Genomic DNA, 26178 nt, shown 5'->3' with positions numbered 1-26178 from the left:
GCTGCCAAAGGGGACAATAACTACCAGTTCTCAAATACAGAAGCTAAAACGATTCGTGACATTCATTTCTCTGGTGTATTGTCAATGGTGGTTTTGTTGCACAGTAGCTGTCGAGTGTCGACGCCCCATGGAACAGCTTAACTTTATATCACAAGATTCTAAAATACAGAACAGTGAACAAACTGATATCAAACAGTGCAGCGAAGAGTTTCAAACGACATCTATGGTATCTTTCTGCTGATATGGTACCATTGGCTCTCTTTAGTTCAAAAGTTCCGAATGCTGAAAAGAGACGAATAGCCTATAAGCTCATCAATATGAAGCCAGCAAATCCACTTGTATCACCGCTAGATCGCACTGGCTCCGGAAAGCCCAATTTCCCAAATGAAATTACTCTCGTATCATGTCTGACAGATTTCATCAAAGTTGACTCGTGGTTTTTCTTCCATATCTTGGAAATAGACGATAGTTTTCTCGCTTTGCCTGTGGGCGAATGGTCGCAATCTGCTGCTTATCAGTCAGCGCTTCTCTACGTTGGTTCAGTAAATGTAGTCAACGATGTCGCTGAGCGTGGTGTACAACTGGGTACCGATTACTTACGCAGCGCTAGGCGTGAGAAACATTTTCAAAACACTATTCAAGTTGTTGAAAGTAACAGGAAGCACATTTCAAACTTACGCAAGAGAAAATCTGTGCCTGCAGCAACCTTACCCAAGTGATATTAAATGACTATTGCTTTTTCAAGACTGAGAGTACCGGTACGTTTAAGCATATTGGAAGACATGCTACACAATTTTACACGGTCGGATTTTCCACTAGCATGATCTTGAATAAAGTTATGTTCAAATACTTGTGAGTTTATATCAATATCACTTCATGCCATTCAAAATGTGCTTAGACTAATATTATAGCATTTATCTCATTTTTTGTTTTTTTGAGAGATTTTCAAGCTGCCGGTTGCCCACATAAACGCTATCCAATTTCAATGATCTTTGAACACAGTAACTAACTTGGTTAGTCTAACAACATGTGGGATCTACAAATTAATTTCTCAAAAAACATTAAAATGTTGGGGAGACGATGCGCCCTACCCCTGAGGTTACTCAATACTTACCGAAAACGAGAAAATTCCAGCTAAATTGAAATGATTTCCCACCTGTTTATTAAAAAGTTACAAACAGTTATATTTTTGTAGGGTTTTTTGCGTCTACCCAAAGGAGTACGACGTTGCAAAAACCATCACACAAAATCACTATCTATCGATGTGGAGTCAAACATTTCACAGAGGTTATCACCAGCCCCAAAGTTAACAACATTATGCAATATGCTGGGATAATTTCCCGACTGACAATTCAATTTTTTTCCACGACTCGAAGGAAAGATTTGAAAACACAGTGGCATTTTTAGAAAGTTGAAGTCTTTGAGTGTGTTATTTTCATGTTTGCGTTTATCACAAGCAATGAGACATTGGATCAACGTACAAAGGGATTCTTCATTGTTTATCGAGGTCTGGTCAATAACATTTCGAAAGAGTTGACCACCAGCTCAAAAATTGATAATATATGCAACATGCTGAGAAAATGTCCCGACTGACAGAACAGACCGATCAATCTCTACCAAGCGGTTTGACCTTTCCAAGGCAACGCAACATTTCGTCACACTTGAAAGCACCACATCAGCCACGTTTGGGAAATGTTACTTCTGTATTTACGTTATCACATACAATAAGACATTGGATCAACGTTCAAACACTAAGTCTACATCTTGTATTTCCAATTGACAAAAATCGTAGAGTGGCGCAAGAAGCTTCTTTGCAATCACTGAAATCGATTTGCATGCGTACATGTTTTTTCTGACATTTTGACCGAATTGACTATATTTTTTTCGGACATTTTGCTAAAAAATCGGTCAATGACCGATAAATGACCGAAAAAAAACCCAGCTAGCTGGGATTTTATTTTTAAAAGTGACCCATTTCAAGCGTGTGCCCTCCGAAAAGGGGACGATGTTTCGAAAAAATAAAAATAGGAAAATGACCTTCCGGAATCAAGGTATCATGTCAGAACTGATGATGCAGATCAGAACTGACGATGTACTAGCAAGTGCGAAATATATTTTCTGTTACATCTACTGACTACTGATCCCTGTTACCTTAGCAATTGAGGTTTTAGCTTTCGAGATATGGAACAGGGATCGTGTCAGAACAAGACTAGGTCAGAAAGCGAGGGAGACTCCGACTCAGCTCAGCAGTAGCCTAGAGCAGTTAGCTACCAGCAAATACTATATATTATATATGTTATATACTGATATTCTATATTTCTAATACCCTTAATTTAGGATATTATACTGTATAATACAATGTCCATGTCCTTAGTTAGACAATATATTCAATATGCCAACCAAGAGTGCCATGGTGACCAACCAATCATTGTTACATTAAGGTCTTTTTGAGGGTTTGTGGATATTTCTTGCGGTGATCACAAACGACTTAGAGGAGGAATTGTAATTGTTCTTCATCTTTTGTTCAATGCCCAGAGAAATCTTACACAAGAGCAACTCCTCTTTCAGCATGTTTGTTTGTAACAGCCAGAGACTTTACAGTTGCTTTAGCGGTTTGAAAATTACCATCTTTCTCCCACTCTGTTGCTGGATGTTGAAAGAAAGAGTCTGGAATGTTCAGTTTCTTGAAGAGTATGCAATTGATTGAGTTTCGCTTTTAGCAGCATGATCGTTGCTTACTTCACAAGGTAGATTTAAACGATCTCTCTTAGCCTGATGCTGCGAGTTTGCTGTGGCAATAGTAAGTTGCGCTAGCTTTCGGAAGTTTCTTGAAGAGTACTGACCATATGTTACATTGTGTTAGTTGTGAAGAATGACCATAACATTTTTCCTTGAAGATTACCCAATATTAATGTAACCTGTTTTACCAGGCCTTCTCCTGCATTGCTGGACATTGCTTGCACCATCTCATCTTTCAGATCTGTTGGAATGTCATCATCAAACAGGGAAAGACCCACTAACTCTTCCTATAAATACCGCAAATGGGAAGCCATCTTCTTAGCCGTCACCATTGAAATGGCTTTCATCATCATCTATGACATCTTTGATACAAGGTTTGTTTCTGATGACTTCACAAAAAAAAACTTGTATCAAAGATGTCATAGAAATGCCTTTATTGATGCACTTATAATCAACCAAGCTCTTCAAAATACACAGGTTGGGAGCTTCAACGGCAAGTGGAGCAAGAATCCAGGCTTTTACGTAGATTCTTCATTCTTACAGTAGCTCATCCATTCTTACAATAGTTTTTGACTTTTTGTAAACCTGCATCTCGCTCAGCGGCTTCAATAAGTTCACCATGGATGCGAGATGAGGCAACACACTTGACGATTGATGAGATTGACGAAACTATGTTATAACTTATGAGCTATATGTTGGCACTATAATGTTATCAGCTATATGTTAAGTTAAACATTGAACAACAATCCGCTGTTTCAAAAGATTTAAGTAGGAGATAGCCAACATAGCCTGATTAAAAGGTTTAAGTCATTGATATGATATTTTTTAGTTAAGAAACCAAATCTTTGTGCAATGTCCTTTGCAACTTCAAATGACGCACCAGTGCGTTGCAACTTACAGTTGAAGAATCACTGTAGGCTAATACAGAAACAAAGCACAAACAATTTTTTAATTTTGCAATTTATCAATTATGCTGAAAACTGGGAACCTTTCACGTACCCCTTGAAATCGTTTCACGGACCCCTGGTTGAGAACCACTGATCTAGAAGGTACACCTTTTTTCGACTTTTAGACACACTTGCCATTATTTTCTACTTAGCTTAACAATCTGTTTAGAAAATAAGAAAGCATTGTTAGAAATTCATTTATGAAAAGTAATGGTGTAAATTAAATATGATGAACCGAACAACATTTTAGCACTGTCAGACATTGAACTTTCCAAAAGTGAAAAATTAGGACCACCCTAGGCCGCACGGCGCATGCATGCCTACGTCACTCGCCCGCATGAGCAATCAAAGAAACAAAGCGCGCAATTTTCTTCACGCTTTGTACACATGCACAATTGTGCAATGCTTTTTTTCAATTCACGTGCGTATGCGACTCTGCGATAGTTTGACTTGTGGCGTAAAATTGAGCAAATGTCCCTGCTAAAGGAGTTGGCTCTGAAATATCTCAGCATACTTGCCAATCAGCTTCTTTCGAGCGATGCTTTGCCAGTGCGGGCTTGACGGCAACTAAGCTGCGCTTCCGTTCAGTGTTGCCAGATGGGAAAGTAGGTTACCAAATTAAAAAATTCTGGTGAAATTTAGAGGTCTTGGGTGTCAAGCTTTTTGACCTTGGAACCAGACAACTTTTTGGTGAAATTTTCCCCACTCAATTTTTTCAAAAAAGTTTTTTCAATTTTTCAAACTTTTTAGCGAATAATCCCTGCTCGTATAGAAAACGTTTTGCAAGAGGATTGCGTATGCGTGATGGCAGTGTCTTATGTCTTAAAAACTATGTGTATTTTAGGCAAAATCGATTTATTTGGGGTGTTTTAAATAGCTGGTGAAATTTTAGTTACTTTTTGGTGTCAAGCAGCTTCCAGCATCTGGCAACACGGCTCTCGTTTGTCTGGCAGTCATTTGGAATGCCAAAGCCCTTGATGTGTTGCACTACAATAAACATCTACTTTGATTGAATGATTGTGTTGCTTATGTGTCTAAATTTGCAAAAAAACATTGCATGAAATTTTTACTTTTTGCGTTGCTGGAGCCTAGAAGTTAATAGGATTCGGTATTCTGGATTCGATTTCAAGGGCGCGGGAAGTAGGGGTGCTCAAGGGGCTGCAGCCCCCCCTAGAGCAAATTCAGCCCCCCTGGAATTTTCAATAATTGCTTCAGCCCCCCCTAGAAAATTCTTACAATTTAAGGTAGCCTACATAACATATTTTTAGAAAAATTTTCGAATAATAATTGCTACGATGAATCGAGTTCCTGTTATGTGTGGTCGCGCTCATCATTCGCAATGAAGAGTCGTCAATCACAGGAAGCTATAGCCTACCTCGCAGTAACGGTACTAGTCACCCTCCCTACTAACACGGCGGTCCATCGTTTATTGGACATCATTCTGCAATATTCACATTTCACGCGTACTTCTGAACATTACAATAATACATGATATTGCTTTGTCATATCTGACCGACATGACAGAAGATAGTGCAATGATGAGGAGACGCGCGTGCAAACATATTCTGCTTGGTAAAACAAGCACGCACGATGCGGCTTTATTTTGCGATTAGGCTACTTGCAGCGGCGAAGTTTTTCAGCCTGCAGAAGCCGTCGCAAGACAGCTCCAAAACAAGACGATCTCTGCTTCTTCAGCTTCGCAATCAATCAGCATTTTCCGCGAATGGATCAAAAATCTCAGAAAAGATGAATTTTCGTTTCTAAGCTTGTGAAAGTAGCCAACGTCTTTGCGTCTGTCAATAACCTAAAGACGCCAAAGGATCCCCAAGTGAGCAAAACTCAATTTCAAAACACAGAGGAATCAGATGCTTTGTCGTCTGCGGTAGGGTGGAGTGAAAAAATTTTTTTTTTCCAAATCAAAAAACATGGGGTCTGTATACAGGCCAAATGACCCAAAACGGCTTTTCAAAACATTTTTTGGGGGTAGCTGTCAATATTGGCAGCGCTACCGCCACCTGGTGGCTATGAGCGAGCAAAAATTCTTAAATACTCCATAACTTTTGATACACACATGCTAGAAGGTTGGTTTTGGTGTCTATAGATGCAAAATACATATGTTTATATCTGCTCTAAGAGACATGTTTTCTTTAAAATGCTTCTAAATTAAGTTATTTGCAAAAAACTGATTTTTGCATTAAAATTTAACAAAAATAACATTTAATGTTATACTTTTTCCTTTGCAGAAATACAATTTATCATAAGTTACTTGTAACTTTGTTTAAAGCTATTTATTATTCATTATGATGAGAACAAGAAGTCAATTACAAGTTAAAAAAGTATTGCACAAAGACTATGTTTTCAGAAGTAAGAGTTTATTTCCTGATGGGAAGCTACCCACTGCAAAAGATGTTTTACAACGAGTACTACACGAAGATAATTGGACAAAAGAAAAAACAGCCAGTAAAATTGCACTAGAATTGGTTAATCATTGGATCTATTGCAATGTTTATACTCTACATCACACCACAGTTGCACACAAAATATTTGACCTTGTAAAACAGTTCTGTCGTCTAAACAGATACCCGAAAAAAAAAGAGGAGCAAAATATGAGAAAGATATAGAAGACTTCATGGAAAAGGCAAACCAACTTTTCGATATCTTTTGTTATGATATTGTGCGACGTAAAGAACATGAAAAGCAACATCAACTGAGAATGTCAGACGATGACTATGCATTCTTCAATGACCAAAAAGGACCAAGGCTTGCCAAAACATCATCTTCTGTTGAAATATTAACACCGTCTGATGTTCTTTTTGCTAGAAAAGCACATGCTAGTATTGTATCTACTGGTACTTCAGTGTCAGATGATCAACCTTCTTTGTCATTGGAATCCCTTAGTGGTGAATCACAATCTGAAGATGATGATGATGTTTCATCTTCTTCATCATTCATTGGTCCACAAGTTCCTGCTATTGGCTTTCAAAATAGGACATCCTATCACAATTTGGCTATGGCATGTGACAGGTACGGTGTGTCTGACAGAGTTGCCTCTGTAATAGCAACCGCCGCTCTGAAAGACCATGGCATTATAACAAATGAAGAAACCACGTTTGTTATAGACCGTTGCAAGTTGCGAAGAGAACGAGCTAAATACAGAGAAGAAATGCGTAAGAACGATGATGAGTTATATTCAAACGTCGATGGAATATACGTAGATGGAAGGAAAGATTCAACTCAAAGTGTTACCCAAATTAACGGCAAATATTATCGCAATTCTGTGCTTGAAGAGCATTATGTAATAGTAGGGGAACCTGGCGAGTTCTACTTGTCTCATGTAATTCCTGAAGATGGAAAGGGCATCAGTATTGCAAAAGTGCTTCATAACGAATTGGAAGGAACTGTTCTCTTGGATCATCTTTGTGTGATAGGTAGCGATGGCACAGCATCCATGACGGGAGCCCATCGAGGGGCAATTCACTGCTTGGAACAACTAATAGGTAGGCCTTTACAATGGGCTATTTGTTTGCTCCATTGCAATGAGCTTCCTTTGCGCCATGTTTTTATGGAAATTGATGGCTCAACCAAGGGGCCTGATTCCTTTTCTGGAAATATTGGGAAATGCTTATCTGGATCTGTTTCTGACTGGGATATAGTCCCATTTAAAGCAATCTCCAGTGTTAATTTTCCAGAATTACCAAATGCTATTGTGGATGATCTCAGTTCGGATCAGTATTATTCGTACAGAATATGTTGGGCGGTAATTCTTGGTGATGTGGATGCAGATCTTGCATTATTAGAAGTCGGTGGGCTGTGTCACTCAAGATGGCTAACTTTGGCATGTAGGATCTTAAGGTTTTATGTTTCTGTATCAACGCCATCTCCAAAGCTTGTCATTATTGTAGAATATTGCATAAAGGTTTATTTCCCCTCTTGGTTTGAAATTAAACGCAAACATTCAATATCTGATGGTGCCAAAAATTTCTACAACATGATTAGAAGAGTAATGACCTTTCCAAACTTAAAAGTACAGAAGATTGCTCTGAAAACTCTGCAACGAAATGCTTTCTTCGCAAACCCTGAAAATATATTACTTGGCATGCTTGGAGATGAAGATGAGGATACCAGAAGAATAGCCGTCAATAAAATACATGCTTTGCGTGGTAATGCAACAACATCAGCTGTAATCTTTGATTCAGACAACTTTGATGGTGGGGCATTGGAGCAATCAGATAGTGAGGAGGATGAACAATCAGAGACGCCTGCTTCTACAGCCACTGTCAGGAAGTTCATTATTCCCAAGTTAAACTTTGGTGCAAAATGTTATTACAAACTAGTAAACATGAATGTGTTGGAGCTGACAGAACCACCCATTCTAAGAAGCTTATCAAATAGCGACATTGATGAAATTAGGAGAACACCCCTTCGTATGAATCATCCTTGCCATAACCAAGCCGTGGAAAGGCATATTAAAGTTGTTACCGAAGCAAGTGCATCTGTTTGTGGTTTTGCTCGACGTGATGGAATGATTCGTCAAAAACTGAAATCAAGAAAACTAATGAAAAGATATGACACGAAACAACAATTTTGCTGTTGACGAAAGTAATGAATATTTTGAATTTGATTATGAATGATAATACAAACATGAACAACACGATTGATGTAAATTAAATAATTGATAGTAAATTGCTTTTTGTAACTTGGTAAGCTAATGTTAAGAATATTGCTATCACAGTAAATTAGTAAACTATATTGTGACAATCTAAAATGTCATTGATTTAAATAATTTGAATTTGCCAAAATTTAAAACATCATTAATTGCCAATTGGGTTTATGATTAAATATAATGTGATACTGATTACAAAAAGAATGGTGAATTGAAAAAGTTGTAATTCATTATAATATATAAAATACTACATGTAAATTACTTTTCCTACACATACAACATTATTATATACAGTACCAGCATACCAGGGCCTTACACTACAGTACATAGTAAATTCCACTTATAAATGATCAGTCAAATTCAGTCAAAATCATTTTTTGCTAATAACTCAATTTACAAGTGTTTTAGAGAAAACATGTCTCTTAGAGTAGATATAAACATGTGTATTACGCATCTATAGACACCAAAACCAACCTTCTAGCATGTGTGTATCAAAAGTTATGGAGTATTTAAGAATTTTTGCTTACTCGTGGCCACCAGGTGGTGGTAGCACTGCCAATATTGACAGCTACCCCCAAAAAATGTTTTGAAAAGCCGTTTTGGGTCATTTGGCCTGTATACAGACCCCATGTTTTTTGATTTGGAAAAAAAAAATTTTTTCACTCCACCCTAGTCTGCGGGAGAAGGAGCGTGGAAATGGCGATATATCGAAGCCCTTGATTTGGTTCAAGCTGAGCTTGATCGAAGATTCGACCAGGCGGATCTGCTTACAGCAGCCAACAGAGAGAAGGCCCTTCTGAGCTGTGCAAACGGTGAAGAAAGATCTGATTCTGAGCTCAGCTTACCCGATGCCATCAGAAAAGATCGCCTACAAACGGAACTTACTTTGCTCAGCGATGTTGTACGTGGAAAAACCGCAAACTCCATTAAAAAGGTTGCTGAGATACTATCGAAACTAAAGCCTCAAACACTAGATCTTTTCAAAGAAACGCGAAAATTCGTGGAGCTCTGCCTTTGCCTCCTGGTTTCAGCTGCATCATCAGAACGTTCTTTTTCTGCTCTAAGACGCCTGAAAACGTGGTTGAGAAGCTCAATGACACAATAAAGACTTACTCACCTTGCATTGATGCATGTCCACCAAAACATTTTGGACACTGTCGATGTCAAAGAACTCATGACACAGTTTATAGAGAAAACACCTGAGCGAAAAGCAATCTTCGGAAGCGTGTGCATTTCCACAAACCGTCGTTTTTATATGACTTTCTAATTTGTTCGTTTTCATTTTAATTTCCTGAACAGCTGCTTTGTTTGTTGCTGCTCCTCATTTGTCAGCTCTCCCACATAAGGGGGGTCTGGGGGGCGAAGCCCCCCAGAAGCTGACAACACAACGGCAGCTTCAGCCCCCCCTAGAGAAAAATAGTTCCCGCGCCACTGTTCGATTTAGTATTTCGGAATAATTCTGGAATAGTGAATTATTCTGAATTGCCCATCCCTAAATGTAAGCAAGTCACAATAGTACAATGAGCATACGTGTCGACTTCCAGGGGGACTGAGGGGTGATGCCCCTGTAAGTTTGTGGTTGAGTGGCAACAAAAAGGGTTTTTACAAGTGGTGTTTCAAAGATATAATACTCCGCGAAAAAGATTTAGATAATTTAAACGGACTTAAACAATGCTGAAAGCGAAAAACAGCCTATGACCTACGTTGCTCTTGCTCGCAAAACAGCAGCTGACCGCATTGCTTTCTCTGGAACGTGACTTACTACTGAGATGCGCACGGCACGTACGCTCACAGTCACACGCTGCTTATCTTCTCTCACGTGAGGAGCAACTTAAAAGTCAAAACGCGTGGCAGCGAAAAAGCAAATGCAAATGATTGAATGTTTATTCTCAATTGAAGAGTTATCCAAACGTCCGTTAGATTTTTTGTGACTTCAAACATGAAATTGATTTTACCAAACTTTATCGAGTTGAAACTATGACACAACGAACAATTATGTAAATACCGTTTAAAGAAAACATTTTTCAAAACCGTCATCCGTGTTTTGCTTCAATAAGCTAGACATCGCACTACAAAGAACCAACTTTCGCTCAGCTGGGCTTCATTAAAACATAAGAGCACACAAAAGGAATAATCACACTAAAGAAGTTTAAATGCTTTTGATGTCATCCGTCGGCGACTGGCCTTCCAAGGAATGGACATGGACAAATTATTTCGGCTTAAGAGGGAAGTGTTGGAAAGCATGTCCAAAAGTTTTTACCAGAAAACTTTGGAGAATTTTTTTTAAATTGCTGAAAAAAAGTAGCCTACTGTTGTGAAATGCAGTGCATAATTTCATTTGTGCAGTTTCGTTCAGTTGAAGAACATTGCAGATTAATTATTTTACCAGACAGCGCAAAAGATTTGAAAAAAAAACTTCGCGATTTCAAAACAATCTGTGTAAGCCGTGTTTTTCTACCATACCACTATTTTCGTAGGCCACGTTCCATACTCAAAACTACACAGCTGGTACGAGCTAAAAATAGCACGCTTGAATCAAAAACGTCAACGTCAAAGTTCGCGTTGTGACGTCACAGAGATCGGTGAGATTAAAAGAAGTCCGATTGCCGCAGTTTGCAGAAAAATGCTTTGATCATACCTGCTCAGCCAAGTCAGCAAAGTTGGTCTTTTTTACAATGTTTCAACGTCTGCAGATGATAAATCAATGTAAAAAGGACCAGTTTTGCTGGCTGGAACATACAGCATAGTGTTATGTAACAGAGAACTAGTAAACTCTGTAAAGTTTAACCAGAATTGTAAACATCTGTAGGAAGCATCAGTTGTAATGTGCGTTGCAGCCTAGACAGCACAGACATCTTCCCAACAATTACGCCCATTCACAATAAACCTTTTTTTTAGTAAATTGGTTAAACGAATCAATCGTATAATCGTATCAAAACGTCTGGCAAATAGGTGATTCGATTAACCGATTTCGTCTGTACCATCCATTGCACAATGCACATGCAGCAGTATGGATCATATCAATATGTGTGTTGATATTTTCTTGACAATGATTTCATGGCAGATCACAGTCTACCCATCACCAATTACGTCTACCAATTACAGTATATGCTGTTGTATATGTCATGTTTTATGCATCTACAGTTTGAACAGGTGTCCAGTTAGTAACCCCCCGGTCATGCAGTAAAGTTTTTATTTGCAAGTGTGTGTATAGCACTGGTGCCGACTTACGGGGTGGCCACGCCACCCCGTAACCGCTGTGGTGGGGTGGCAGCCACCCCGTTTAGACAGAGGTGGGCAAAAAGTAGCGCCGCTACCGCTACTTTGGAAAAAAGTAGCGCCGCTACTGCAGACCTTGCTTCAACTAAAAAGTAGCGCTGCTACCGCTACTTTCACCAAAAAAGTAGCGGCGCTATTGCTAGGGATGGGCAATATAGAATTTCGAATAGTTGCAATCCGAATATCTAATTATTCGAATTGAAATGACATTTCGAATCGGATTTTCCGAACCGAAATGAAAATATCCACTTTTCAGATTACCAAAATTTTTTATTGATTTTTTGCCGATCAATTCCATTCAGCTCAGCGATAGCTAGTCGGCTAGCCAGCTCCCTTTATCAATTACCAGTGTGGTTTGCAGACGTCGGAAGACCATTGTGCTGTGGATTTGCATCTATTTTCATCAACCGAAACATGGAACACAATTCAACTCTGGGTGAGACTACCGTTACACCTAGTGTCGTAAGTTCCGCAACAATGCAGCAATCCAATGAAAGGGATGATCTATTGAGCTCCGGTGTTGAGGTGACAAATACTTCAACATCAAGTAACCATGACAACGAACAGCTTTTAGTTGCCGAAGAAAACCGTCCTACCTTAAGGCAAAAGTGCCATACAGCAATGCAATTGAATTGAGGAACAAAAATCAAAAAAAGTTGTCGCTGTTGTTTGATCTTGCGAGGAAGTATTTAACTATTTAGCCACTTCTGCATCCTCAGAAAGATCCTTCTCGGGTGCTAGATTAACAGCATCAAAACTGCAATTGCGGCTCACTGGAGAGCATTTAGAAGCTTTAAACATTCTTCACTGCCACAAAGACTTGCTCTCCTAGGCAGTTACTGTTGTTTTTTGTTTTGTTGCCACTTTTCCATGATGTGTCTTCAATAAAACCAGAATCAAAACAAAGCTTTTCGACATTTTTCTGACATTAAAAAAAAATATTCTAGAATAAGTATATATTCGAAATTCTAAATTCTAAAAATTATTCTAGAATAATTCTAGAATAGCTTATTCTTCTATTTTGCCCATCCCTAGCTATTGCCCACTTCTGTGTTCAGGTTACATTACTTACTGCGAATAAATGTAATTTGAACGGACGTTTAAATATTTTTTTTGATCATTGGTTTTCGCTTCAAGTCAACGTAAAGCAAGAGGTGAGCCAATACAGTATTGCGAAGAAAATGATTGTTTTTGTCACATGCATGATACTCGTGTAACATCAAGCAAGCTATGTGAAGATTACGCAACACGTGGCTACGAGTTTTTTCCTTGTTGTTGCAATTGTTTTATTTGTTACTTGTCATAAGTCATTGTTACATTTGTTAGGTTTACAATGGAATTTATTAATCAATAAAATACGATCTTTCCATTGCCTCCTTCAAAAACCATTTTTGAAAAATTTTAAACTGCTCATAATATCGCTATAAATTATGACAGCTCTATAAAATAATTGGAAATGAGTTTTATTTAAAAAGTGCACTTAGTATAGTAGCAGTTTTAACGTTCTGCAAATTTATTATACATGTTTACTTGATTCTATTCAAGGAAAGCTACACCCCCTGCCAATTCCCAATAATAAAAGCAACCTTTTTCGATTACTCAAGATTTTGCATTTTGAATTATTTTCCAATTTTAATTGGAGTGTAGGCTACTGTCATCTATTTCGTGCTTTAATTTCTACTTTGTTATCTACTTCATGCAGTAATATTGCGTGTCAATGCGTGACAAACTGTGAGGCGGGAATTTATTGGTCTGACATAGAGTTGCTTGTTGCATCATAGAAAAAATTACGAAAAGTTGTCCAGGAAAAGTTTTCGCCAACATTCCAGTTTTATTCAGCTTAAAGATGCCACCGAAAAAGCGTTCAAAATTTTAGCCCTTCATTGAGTCATTTTTTGTTGCGTCTAGTCAGGATTTTAGCCAGCATGAAAGTGACTAAACGCCTGAACGAAATGAAAGTGTGCCACTGCCAAAAGGCGTTAGCATGATCAGGGAGGTGGAAGGACCGAGTATGAGCTTCTGCGTCTGGAATTGCAACGGCTGGAAAGTTTTCAACAGCAAAAACAGATTTTTTTTTCAACTATGTAGCAACTGCTTGATCTATTTGCAAGCAATGAAACAATTTCATTAATGCTTCCAAACGTGGTCTGCATTGTGAAAATATACTTATCGTTGCCTTCCACCACCTGCGAGGCGGAGCGATCGTTTAGTGCACTCAGGCGCATAAAAACCTACTTGCGATCTACCATGACGCAACAGCGATTGAACCACGTCCTAATTTTAAATGTTTATCAAGCTGAAGCTTCACGGTTACAACTTGACCAGTTGATTAACAGTTGGATTGACAGAGCTGCTGTTCGCAAAAATACTTTTGCCAAATGTTAAGTGTCAGAGCAGCAACGTAACAATAAAATTCTGGACATACCTCCTGTGCTTTGTTTTAAAGTTGCTTTGTAAATTATTGAGCTACAAATCAGGTGTGAAAAGACATTTGCATCAACGAAACACGCTGAGTAAAAATCAAACAAAAACATGCAGTTTGAAAGTTTTTAATTTGCCATATTGTGCTATCCGCCACTCCGTACAAAAACAAAAGTCTGCGTCTTTGGTGTACAGTAACTCCTCAGCTTACGAACAAGTTGCGTTCCGAACGGCCGTTCGTATCTTGGATTGTTCGTAAGTTCAAACTGTACTGTTGGTTGGTGTAGCCTACAGAACTGCTTTGGCCTATGTCTACTAGACATTCGTCCATCACATACGCAACATAGGCCTACACCTAAGTTCTTTCTAATATTACACGCACAGAAATAAAGTAAAACACAGCAGACATTGTCTCAAATCATTGCATTGTATTTACATAAATATACAGTGTAGTGTGCAAAGTAGCCTACGTACACTGTTTTATGGATTTACGCTGTCCATTGACGTTGGAATAGAAGGGGGGAACGTATGACAAAAAAGGCAGCTTATTCAAAACACATTAGTTGTTGACTTTGAATGCAGTTATCATATTCTACGTTTTCTTGAAGACTTTCCACAGATTCGACGTTCTCTTGCGGGTAATCACGCTTCCTGAAGAATTGGTTCAAGGAAGATTGCACTGTCTTTCATTTCTTTTCATTGTAGATGATGCGATAACACTGGAACGAATCGCGGACACTGGCTGCTACCCTTGAGAATCGCTCTACATTCGGATCCTGATTCTCAAAAACACTGAGAGCTTTCTCAATCAAACTAAACCCATCGGCCATCAACTTTGTTTCAAACTTCTTTGTAGGAACAACCTCTTCATCATCTTCATCTTCTTGTCTTTGCATGGCTTCCAATTCCATTAGTTCCTCATTAGTCAGTTCCTGTGTGTGTGACTCAAAAAGCTCTTAAAAGTCATTTTCGTTTAGGTCAATATCGAGCTTTTTAAATATTTCAATGAGATTTTCAAGAATCTCCTTCTCCTCTTGCTGAAATCCTTGAAAGTTGTTTGCAAACTGTGGGCACAAAGCCTTCCAGACACCATTCATTGTGGTTTGGGACACTTCATGCCATGCTGCATCAATGTGCTCTATACACGTTCGAATGTTAAATGTTTTCCAAAAGTCGGTTAAGGTCATATTAGGATCACCCTCTACTGCGTTCAATGCTTGTTTGTATGCACGACGTGTGTAATATTTCAAGAAATGCTATGCTTTGGTTGTTTTCAACTTCTTTAGTGAATTGGATGGAGTCTGATATGGCGTTTAAGTGTTGATGAAATTGATCTACTGCGTGGTTTTGTAGCATAACATAAGTGTCATGTACATATCGATGGAGCTCGACCGATATCACTTTTTCAGGCCGATATCGATATTTACGAAATTTTTTTATGAAATGATTTTTCCATTACAGCAACTAATGCATAAACTTTCTTGGACTGGTTTGTTGCTTAATAACTTCGTTGGTAACAAATTTTTCGTAGCTGATGTATATCGGTATCGGCCTATATATATCAGCTACGAAAAATTTGTTACCAACAAAGTTATTAAGCAACAAACCAGTCCAAGAAAGTTTATGCATTAGTTGCTGTAATGGAAAAATCATTCTTAACACTAATCACAAAAAAGAAACAACCCAGGCCTCAACATTCGTTTTTGCTGACGGCGGACAAACGTGTCGACTGTCCGGTCTGAATTCTTCGCCATTTAAGAGCTATGGCTACAGTTTGGAAGGCTTTTTAAAATTTCAGTGAAGGCTTTCATCAGACCAACGAGGTGCGCTTGGAGAGTCAAAGCGCCGTGTAGCTGCAATACGCCGCATAACTGATTAACTTCCACCGAACGAGGTCGTGTGGCTTCTTGCGTCACAATACTCTGGGCACGAGTCGGAAAATTTCTACAATGACGCTACTATTTTCTTCTGTGCGAAGTTCCACTAGGCTTTTTTCTTTGGGTTTATTTTTGCATGTCATGTGAGCGAATGTTAGTTTTCCCTGGGCCTTTTCTTTCTTACTGTAATACCAAAACTTGACAAATTTTGCTGCAATTTGCTGTGATAGCCTTACTCGTATGATCTAATTTTATAACGAATCTTGCCTTATCAATATCACTCGGAGATCAAAGCCAGACATCATGACGTAAGACTTGAAATAACTTGCGCGTGGTTAGTGTAGAAGTACATCGGTACTTCCATCGATTCTTATCGACAAATTCACCTTTGTTACACTGATTCAATGTCATCAATCGTTGAAGCAACTTAAAACTCTAAAGTTTTCCTGCTTGAATGGAAGGTAAGGGATACAGTAACTTATTAACATTTTCTAGATGCGAGCACTAGAATGGGCGGGAAATCACATTCTCGCAACAAATGTCGTGCTATGCAAGCATGTTTGAGCAGCTTGTGTTTCTTCTAATCTAAAGGCATGTATGGCTGGTTTTGAGTTTGCTTTTGCTGGCCGATGTTTATCAGCGAAAAATAGCCGATACAATATATCGGCTACATCTGATATATATCGGCCGATATATCGGTCGAGCTCTACATATCGAAGCCAAATTTTGGGTGGTGATGAAAAAGTGTTGAGAGCTAATTCTTCGATGTGTTCCATGACTAAATTGGCCAAAACCGGCGAAAGTGGCGACCCCATTGGTGTTCCAAAAACTTGCCTGTAAATTGTCGTTTTGTAGGTAAAAAACGATGCATTAAGGCAAATCTGTAGAGCACGTTCAATATCCGGAATTGTCCAATCAGTTTTGTCTGAAAGAGTGCAATCTTGGGAGAGTTTAACTAAAGCGATACCGTACTACTGGCCATGTCGACAGGTACGGAGGTAAACAAAGTGATTACATCAAAGGAAATTTGAACTTCATTGGGATTTATTTTATAATCGGCTATAATATCACAGTAACTGTTTTGAATTTTTAATCGAGAAATCGGTGCACCCAACCAAAGGATTGAAAATATTGGCCAAGTGTTTTGCCAAATAATGAGTAGGCAAACCGACAAACGAAACAATTGGTCGAAGAGGAACTTCCGGTTTGTGTATTTTAGGTAAACCGTAAAATTTTGGAGCAATGCCGTCTGAACTTCTTAACTGTTTATAAGTAAAAAAATCAATTTTATTTTCCGTTTTTAATTTCCAAATAAATTTATTGAGATTAAGGGCGGAATTCAGAAACCAGACTTAAGGCGGCTTAAGTCTGTCTGGACAAAAGTCTGCGTTAAGCGTCGATTTTGCGATTCAGAAAGCAGACTTACGCTTTTGCAAGGCTTATACTCGGCTTAAAATCCGAAAGATATAAGCCACCTGCGGAGGTGGTTTAAGCCTCTGTTGAAGGAAAAAGTGTTTGGCTAATACTGGAGGTATCGAAAGTAGGAGGTTTGTTACAGCATTTTTTTTTAAATAGACCGTCTGGTGCAAAGGCCACGAGACTTTTTTGATAGTTTTTAATGTGAAGCAGGTGTGCCTGTTATCTTAGCTTGGTTGCAGGCACAGTTTTGGTCTGACAGTTGGCTTGATTGTTGAATAACTAGACTTCTTTCAGACGCTGACAATAGTAGGTTACTAGTGTTATTGCTGGTTGTGTAAATTTTAAAATGCCTATTTTGTGTTGTTGAATAACCAGACGCTGACACGCAGTTTAGTAATACTGCTTGTAACATCATTTTTGCAAACATACAATTGTGATTGGTCATACTTTTTCCTTTGTCTGCAATGCCATGAAGAAACAAGTCTATTAATAGGGGTGGGCAAATAAAGGCATTTTGTTAATAGTATTTCCAGGACCCAATTTTTTCATGGCCATTTTTCTCTCTGAATAAGAACCCGATGAGTTCTTTTGTCTATGACGTCATTTTAGGTTGGTTCAGCGGCCATTTTCAAAATGGCAGCTGAAAAATTGATATTTTCAATCAATCAGATGAAGATTTGATTATATGGGTCATGTAATATGTCTAAATATAGGTTGTTTGGGGCGTAGATTCTAAACATTAACTCAGTTTTGCGATTCACTGCATTGCTGTGGCGATATCATCTGAAAGTACGAAAAAAAAACGCTTTTTACATGAAAAATTAAATTTTTTTAGTGTGTTTCACCATCTAACAGAAAATGATCATACGAATATCTCATTGACAATCATTTCCGCATAATTACACATGCCATTTCACATAATTCTGCTCAAAAGAGAGTCCAGAGTCATCGTAATGTTGGATACTGGCTTTAGTACATTTTTAATGGAGAACTTCAGTTCTTCTGTACCAAATTTTTCAACCCAGTATCGTCCGTCAGCCGCCTTAACTCGTCTCATTTGTCGAATTTCGGGTGCTATAGTTAGTCGAAGATGGCTGACTTCGGCTAAAAGTTGTTTTCCACTCAAACATTCCAATAAATCAAGCGATGTACTTGTAACTGGACCGCCATGCAACTTGCACAAGTCGATCTGACGTAAGGTCTTCTGTGTCTTCTTGTTCTTTAGATCTGCTTTTTTAATCAGTGGAAGTTTTTTTTTTGCCTCGACAGTAGCCAGAAAGTCCGATTCCAGTTTTTTCACGCTGTTGACTTCTTCTGAGCATCTTGCCCATTTCCAGCGTGCTTTCTTTTCCAATACAGATTTTTGTTCAAAGCTGGAGTCCATCAGTTAGCCATTTGTGAAAACCACATTTTTCCGCGAGTGTGTAGTAACAGACGTACTCCCACTTGTAAGTTGCCTCTCCACAGAATCAATAACTTCCCCCATCACTGCAGCTTCCAACTTATCCAGACCACTTGGTTCGCCTTCTCGCTTGGCCTCCATCACTTCTTTCATCATATTCAATTTTTGATAAAAAAAACCTTCACTCCATTCCAATTTCTGTCGTCATGCCGCACCTTGTTGTCAGTCTCATCACTGCCCAAAAGTTGCATCAGAGGGAATATGATTTCATTTCCCATTTTGGTGTAGATTTCTGAGCATCGAGTGAACCATTCATTCTGAACGTATGCGGCAACTGCAAGCACCAACTTATTGCTGTTGATGTCGACCACTTGGTTAAAGAACGCATCTATGTGCACACGATGTTGCAAATACAACCGCGCTAAATCTGCAATACGCCCAAATCGGTTAGATACAAATCCTCTGAATCCTCAGTGATCAATATTATTATCTTCCATCCACTGTGTATAGTCATTGTAAAGCGAAACACTGTGAGACGCATGACTTGGCGAAAACAACTTAACGAGTGCTATGAGTCCTAAGGTATGAACTGATGTGCCAAGGGAGCCGAAGACTTTCTCACCAACAGTTAGTGGTAAGAGATTTTGCAATCCAATTTTCTGCTCAGCATTTTTGTACACTATATCTATGCCGTGGTCAACACACAGTATTACGTGAGCACAACATTTTAATCGCTTGTTGGTGTCTATGTCCAGTATAACATTACAATCAGCCGCGCGGTCAGACATCCAAAAGTCAATTTGACTCTTGATATCCTCCACAGTGCAGTTCGCGAGGACAGCTAAGGTTTTCAATTTGAAACTGTACGCTTTCGCTCTGTCTTCACCGGAATGACTCAAATCTTTTTAAATACAAGTTTTTTTCTCAAACTCAAGTTTTTTTCAGCTCAAGATACCGGTAACTTCCAATAAAGGTGGAGATCTACCTCTTCGACTCTGTTGCTCATTTTGTTTCACACAGAAAGAAAAAAGCTTGCAAACAAAAAGGGAAAACATTATCGTTCTGGCTAAACCACCACAGTGTCAAAAAAATCTGAACGGCAGAATTTGCGGCACTAAAAGCCAACACCCAAGGGATAAGCCGCTAACCTTAAAACTCTCAATAGCCTAGCCTAAGAACCTGGACCCAGCAAAACAAAAAATCGGGATGTAAGTTTTCTTGAGCTGACGGAAGTTTGCGCGCCATTTTCGCTTCATGTATGAAGTTCAGTGAACGAAGTTCGCGGAAGTTGACAACAGCCACGAGCTAAAAGTACAAAAACGAATATCCGTGAACTTTCATGCAGTTTGAAAGTGCCTTCTCAATCTTCCTGGTAACATGGTTGCATATAACAAGAAGCTTAAACGATCATTGGCGTAATAAATAAACAAATAATAACCTAAAAGTGATTTTTCTGCAAAAAAATACACGAATGTGTCATGCCAGGTAGCTAAAAGTGCTTTTATTGTAATCTTTGACCCTCAAAACATATGTTTAGACATATCGCACAGGTATATTCGTCTCACTCGTATGTCCTGAGAGCAAAATAGCCATTTTTGGCCGCCATTTTGAAAATGGCCACTGAACCAACCTATTATGACGTCATAGAGCAAAAAAATCAACGGATTCATATTTACCAGCCCAAATGGCATTAGAAAAAATGGGTCCTGAAAAATCGACCTAAATTTGCCCAACCCTACTATTAACTATCTTACATTTGACAGTTTTCAGACTAAAGGGAGTATATGCGCCTGCCCTTTTAGTCATAAACTGGCAACAGTATTCCTGCAATTGTACTATTTTTAACTTTCAAGGCATCAAAAATAACCTGAGTTATCTGATTCTTTCAAATTGATGAATTATTGCAAACGAAAACCATGTGCGTATTGGCATAACGTTGTCTTAACGTTGTTTCAGTGCTTAATGAGTATTACTTGCTTGTGAAGGAAAGTTTTGTGCCAGATCTGTTGTGTCATGGATTACTTGGCATCTACGTTAACGAACGACTTACTGATGCAACTACAACGTTTCTATTTCAACATCACAAAAAACGACTTTTTTCTAGTTGTAGGTTTAAATAGCGCAACATTGCATTATTTGTTGATTTAGCATGAATATAGCTCAGCTATACGCAAACACTTCTTCGCGTCAGTTAACTATCGCTAAGATATGAACTACTGCTTTAAATTCAGTGAGCAACTTGATGAGCGAGTTTACTGCGCTTTTAGATAAACATAGTTTATACAAATTCCCGTAACCCTTTAATGTAAATTGCATTGTCATTTCTTATTTCAATAAAAATACCAAGAGGATTTAATTACAACGATTCTGGACGCCAACTGCTTATTGACCTCATCAAAGACTTTCCAGTGGTGGAAAATAAATAAAAAAAATGATAAAAAAGCCTTTCCAAAATAATCAAGCGAGGAATGATTTAACTAAAGTTTTTAACACGAACAGCTCTACTGAAAGGACCACCCAGAGAGCAAAACCCGTTATATTTACATTGATTCAACGTCTGCAGGCGTTGAATCAATGTAAAAATGACGAATCTTGCTGTCTGGGCACAGATCAGATGAAAAAGTTAGGGTTAGTTAGTCCATCTGAAACATGGCGTTATTGACACAGATTTTGGTTTGATACTTAGGTCACAGTATATTATTGCATATAATTGTATTTTCGTTTTCTCACAAATTTGCAAACCATTGCTTTTAGGCAACTCTTCGATGAAGAGTATGCAAATATTCACATTGAAAGGCCTGTTCGCGATCATGCAGATCCTTTTAATCAACTTAGCGACAAGCAGTTTCGTCAACGTTTCCGTCTTAGCAAAACTGCAACTATGGAACTCTTTGAATTGTTTAAAAATGACGAAACGTTAACAGCCCGATCGCATGCAATACCGCCCATACTGCAGCTATTGATAAGCCTTCGATTTTTTGCAACTGGCCATTTCCAGAGGAGCGATGGCGACTTGGCCGGGGTTAGCAAAGTTCTGTTTGCAGAATTGTAGCGCGTATTTCTCGGTGCATACCCATTGTCACCCAATAGGATTCCATCAATTTCTCCATTCTCAAATTTATCTCGAATGATGCTGTTGTCAAAAATCCGCGCATCATGTGTCAATCCTGGCCATGATTGTGCAAGCAAAGTCAAAACTTTCCTATTTAGGCATCAAAAATAACTTGAGTAACCTGATTCTTTCAAATGTATGAATTATTGTAAACGAAAGCCATGTGCATATTGGCATAACGTTCTTTTACGTTGTTTCATTGTTAAATGAGTATTCCTTGCTTGTGAATGAACTTTTTGTGCTAGATCTGTTGCGTCATGGATTACTTGGCATCTACTTTAGTTAACGAACGACTTACAATGCAACTATAACGTATTTCAACATCATAAAAAAGTGCTTTTTTCTAGTTGTGAGTTTAAAGCACAACATTGCCTTATTTGGTGCTTCAGCAGGAATGTAGCTCAGTTTACAGCCTTCAGTTTCACGCTTCATTACCTCAACCAAAGAGTTGCTATAGCAATTTCTCTTTCGCGCGAAAACAAAGAGGCTTAATACAGTCTTATATAAGTCGCGTGTAAGTCGAGTTTCTGCATCGCAAATAAGCTTCTCGTATAAGCCTGGCCTATATAAGTCTGACTTACGCATAACACTGACTTATTTTGAGACGCAAATCTGAATTCCGCCCTAAGTTCGGTTGCCGGAAGAGGGTTCTTTTTATTTTGTATGTTATTTGCTCTGAGGATGCGCATTGTCATGGTGCGCGAAACGTCAGTGAAGCAATAAACCATCTTGTTTGTTGTTAATTTTACTTTCAATTTCATCAGATGAACGTAGCAACTAGTGCTAGAAACTTTTTTTCTAGTGAGATTAAGGCAAAAAGTCCTCTTAGAGCAGATAGAAACATTATGATTCTGCATCATTTGATACCAAACTCATGTTCTTAGCACCAGCAGTTCCAAATTTACAGCCGATTTGAGAATTTTGGGGGTTTTTCCCCATAAAATGGGGGGTAGCACGGCCAATAGGGGGTGCAACTCCCCGAAACCAGTTTTGTTGTTGTTTTTTGCCAATTTGTCAGGGATGAAATTTTTTTAAATTTCAAAAAAAAGTTTTTTACACTCCACTTTTTTACCTAATACTACCCATAGGTGTCGAAATAGGGTGGGCCGGGTGGGCGGCACCCACACTGCCGTAAAACGAGGGTGGGCAAAATATGTTTCACCCACCCTGTTTTCATGACACTTAAGTGGTTGTTACAATTATTTCCGTCTTTGTTAAATGCTGAATTATCCAACCAACTGCAGCGCAACTTCTTGTTTTATGCTATGTCTCTCGCTAGGTATCCGATAGGACAAAGCAATTGCGCAACAACGCTGCGTTGAAAAAAGGCGGTATTCACTGCATTGTTGTTGCTACGGCTTTTGTTATCGCCTTTCTCTGAATGGTCTCACTTTCGTTACGTCACAATCAAACTTCAGTTCCGGGTCAGCCTAAGGGAATATGAATATGACATCATAATGAACATGGCAATAAAATAACCGATGCAAACTAAAGACGTATATACTAAAACCAGGAATTCATACTATAGGGATCGCCAACTCGGTTGGAAATCCGACAATCGGAGTGTAAAAGTGTTGCCAGATAGATTTTATATTTTTAGAAAAAAATATTATTTTGGCGTTTTTAAAGTAGTAGTTGCCCAAAACTTGCCTGTAAATAAATATTTTAAAACCAATCTAAAGCAATTTTATTATTAATTTATCAAACTATCATATTTTTGGCAAATTTAACCTCTCTTGTACATAAAACATATTACTTGAAAAATAATTACCGGCTTTAACACTTAAAACATGAAGCTCTTTATTTTTGAGGTGTATTTTTAAGTTTCTCAATTTTTTTTGTTTTTAACTGGTTAATATATATTTTTTTAAACCTGCAAGTTTTATTTAAGTTTTGCACATAAATTCAGCACATTCTTATTGTAAAGTAACACAACTACAAACTACTTTAATAACTTAATCTTGTGCAACTTTAAACTTCAGGTTAGTTTTAAACGGACAAGCTTTGGGCGACCACTACTCTTTAAAAATTTATGCCAAAATAACATTTTTTCTAAAAATATAAAAAATATCTGGCAACACTTTTACACTCCGATTGTCGGATTTCCAGCCGAGTTGGCGATCCCTATACTATGAATCCCTGACTAAAACAATCGCTTTTTACAAATTTTTCCTCACAAACTTGTTGCTGGGCATAAATTGGGGCACCGCACGATGTTGTCATTTCATTATTAAAAAGTTAAACATGAAGCAAAGTCAAACATCTATTTGCGCATTCTTAAAACCAGCTTTCAAAAGGCGTCGAGATGATAATGCTGAAGAAGCCACGTCCAGCACGAATGAACGTGGAGATGACATTGATGAAAAACGCAATGATTCAAGGATGGACATTGGACAGTGGTGAAGTCAATGTCTCAAGCAATGCACCGGTAGTTGTAGAAGACAGCATGAGCCATGGATCTCTACCTGCTCCATTTGACGTTAGCATGCTGCCAGATCAGCTTCCGGCTCGGGAAGGTTGTGTGTTGCAAATAAAGCTTTTTTCCGAATTTTAGTGGATGCGTCTGATGATAGCCTACATGTTACTGAAGCTGCTGTTTGTGGGCCTCTGAAAACAATCGGTTATCTGCCGCAGACCAACGGAAGTTATACAGAAGCAATATCAGCAGTCACCGGTCCGAAAATTTTGTGGCAAATCCGAAAGCGCCACTTTAAAGATAACAGGTCACGAGTCATGCACTTTTTAGGTCGCAAAGAAAAACATAAAAGAAGTTTGTTTAGTTTAGCAGCGCTCATAAGATCGGAAGGCGCAAGAAAGAAACATCAAACCTATAAAAGCTTAATTGCTGCCATGACGCTAAACGCAATCTTTGTGAGAAATACTAACCATTGCGAATTTGCGAACATACACATTCACTGAAATCTATTTGAAAACTCTCGCCCACCCATAATTCCTCTCTTCTAAGAAAAAATTGACGCCTATGCTAATACCTATACATTTATTCATGCATGTTTTAAACTCTTCAGTCTTCATTGACATGTTTGTTTTAATCTTGGATACATTTGTGATAAAAACAACATGATAAATGAACTTTTGCTTTAGTTTAATGCTCTTATCAGATCTTGCATTGCAGCCACCCTACATCGTCATCCAGCTGTGCTGAAGTATTAGCAGTGCTTTTTTTTCGTGTTATGAAGTACAGAGTTGATGTTCCTCGTGATATTTCAGCTGACAGATTTGTAATGTCCAAGGTAACTATAAATTTTATTTCTCGGCAATATAAAACACAAGCCTCATTAAAATGATTTGCCATAAGGCATTCCATGTCATAAGTAATTCCATATCAACAGTTTTTTTTGTACAGTGTTGTACGTTGACGCTTACTCGCTGAGGCTAGCACCGTCAGTTTATTTTTTAGTTAAATGTCAGTTATTTTGTTTGTCACTTCTTTGTGAAATATTTGTTGCTGCTTCATTGATAAAATTCGCTCAAACGATAGCTCAATTTTACTCAAGCCAACACGTAAATCATCTACCAGTTGCAGACGATTTTTGCGTCAAAAAGCCACTTTCACAGTAAAGTTGTTGAGAAGAGAATTAACACTGTCATGGCTTCCATAGCAAGACTTGGGAAATGGGAAGGCTTCATAGCAACTCACCAAAAATCTTCTAAGTTTGATTTGTCAAATAGCAGTTATTTGCAATTTGATCAAGACATAAGGAAAATTAGCAAGGTTTTCATTTTTAGCAGCAGCAAGTAAAAAAACATATTGTTATGAAGCTTCTTAGCCTACTAAATAAAAACAAGTATTTGTAGATAATTGTTTTTTAAAGCAAAGATCGTAATGGCATAATATCATTTGCAATTCCAAAATAAAACTGTATTGCGAAATCTGTTTGAAAAGCTGCTCTGGGGCACAAGGATCTTCGTACCCCTTGATGTTTAATCTCGTACCCCCGGTTGGGAACCCCTGCTATACAGTATATTACAAATTGTTTTGATTTTAGGGTCATGCATGTCCAGCTTTGTATGCTGCTTGGGTTGAAACTGGTCACATGACTAAAGATCAACTGATGACTCTTCGCCAGATTGATAGCATCTATGAAGGCCATCCTACTCCAGTAAGTGTCTTAACGAGTTGTTTAATCATGCAGTAAAATTTTGTTCAGGATTTCCTTTATGATATCAAAGTTGTGGAGTTTAAGATGTACATGTCATCACACAAAAGTCAATCCACTCCTGTCTGCTGAGGTTTTTACCTTTAGCTGTTTCACTGGTAAAGCACCAGATAACATGAATGGCGTAATAGGCCTACTGTT

The 26178-nt window shown here is 38.3% G+C and overlaps 1 protein-coding gene across 2 annotated transcripts in view; it reads left to right on the top strand.

Moving 5' to 3' along the window:
- The window catches only part of LOC145764573 (transketolase-like), a 90864-nt gene that overhangs the window by 13818 nt on the left and 50868 nt on the right, over window positions 1-26178 (top strand). For both annotated transcript variants that reach the window (XM_082576200.1, XM_082576199.1), the window contains exons 3-4: window positions 24993-25110; window positions 25867-25980. In XM_082576200.1, coding sequence (XP_082432326.1) covers window positions 24993-25110; window positions 25867-25980 — 232 coding nt within the window. The remainder of the gene's footprint in view (window positions 1-24992; window positions 25111-25866; window positions 25981-26178) is intronic.

Source organism: Aplidium turbinatum, chromosome 2 (assembly GCF_918807975.1).
Source record: "Aplidium turbinatum chromosome 2, kaAplTurb1.1, whole genome shotgun sequence".
In the NCBI taxonomy this organism is placed as follows: domain Eukaryota; kingdom Metazoa; phylum Chordata; class Ascidiacea; order Aplousobranchia; family Polyclinidae; genus Aplidium; species Aplidium turbinatum.
The sequence above is the reverse complement of the archived record's forward strand: the minus strand, read 5'-3'. Positions and strand labels throughout refer to the sequence as shown.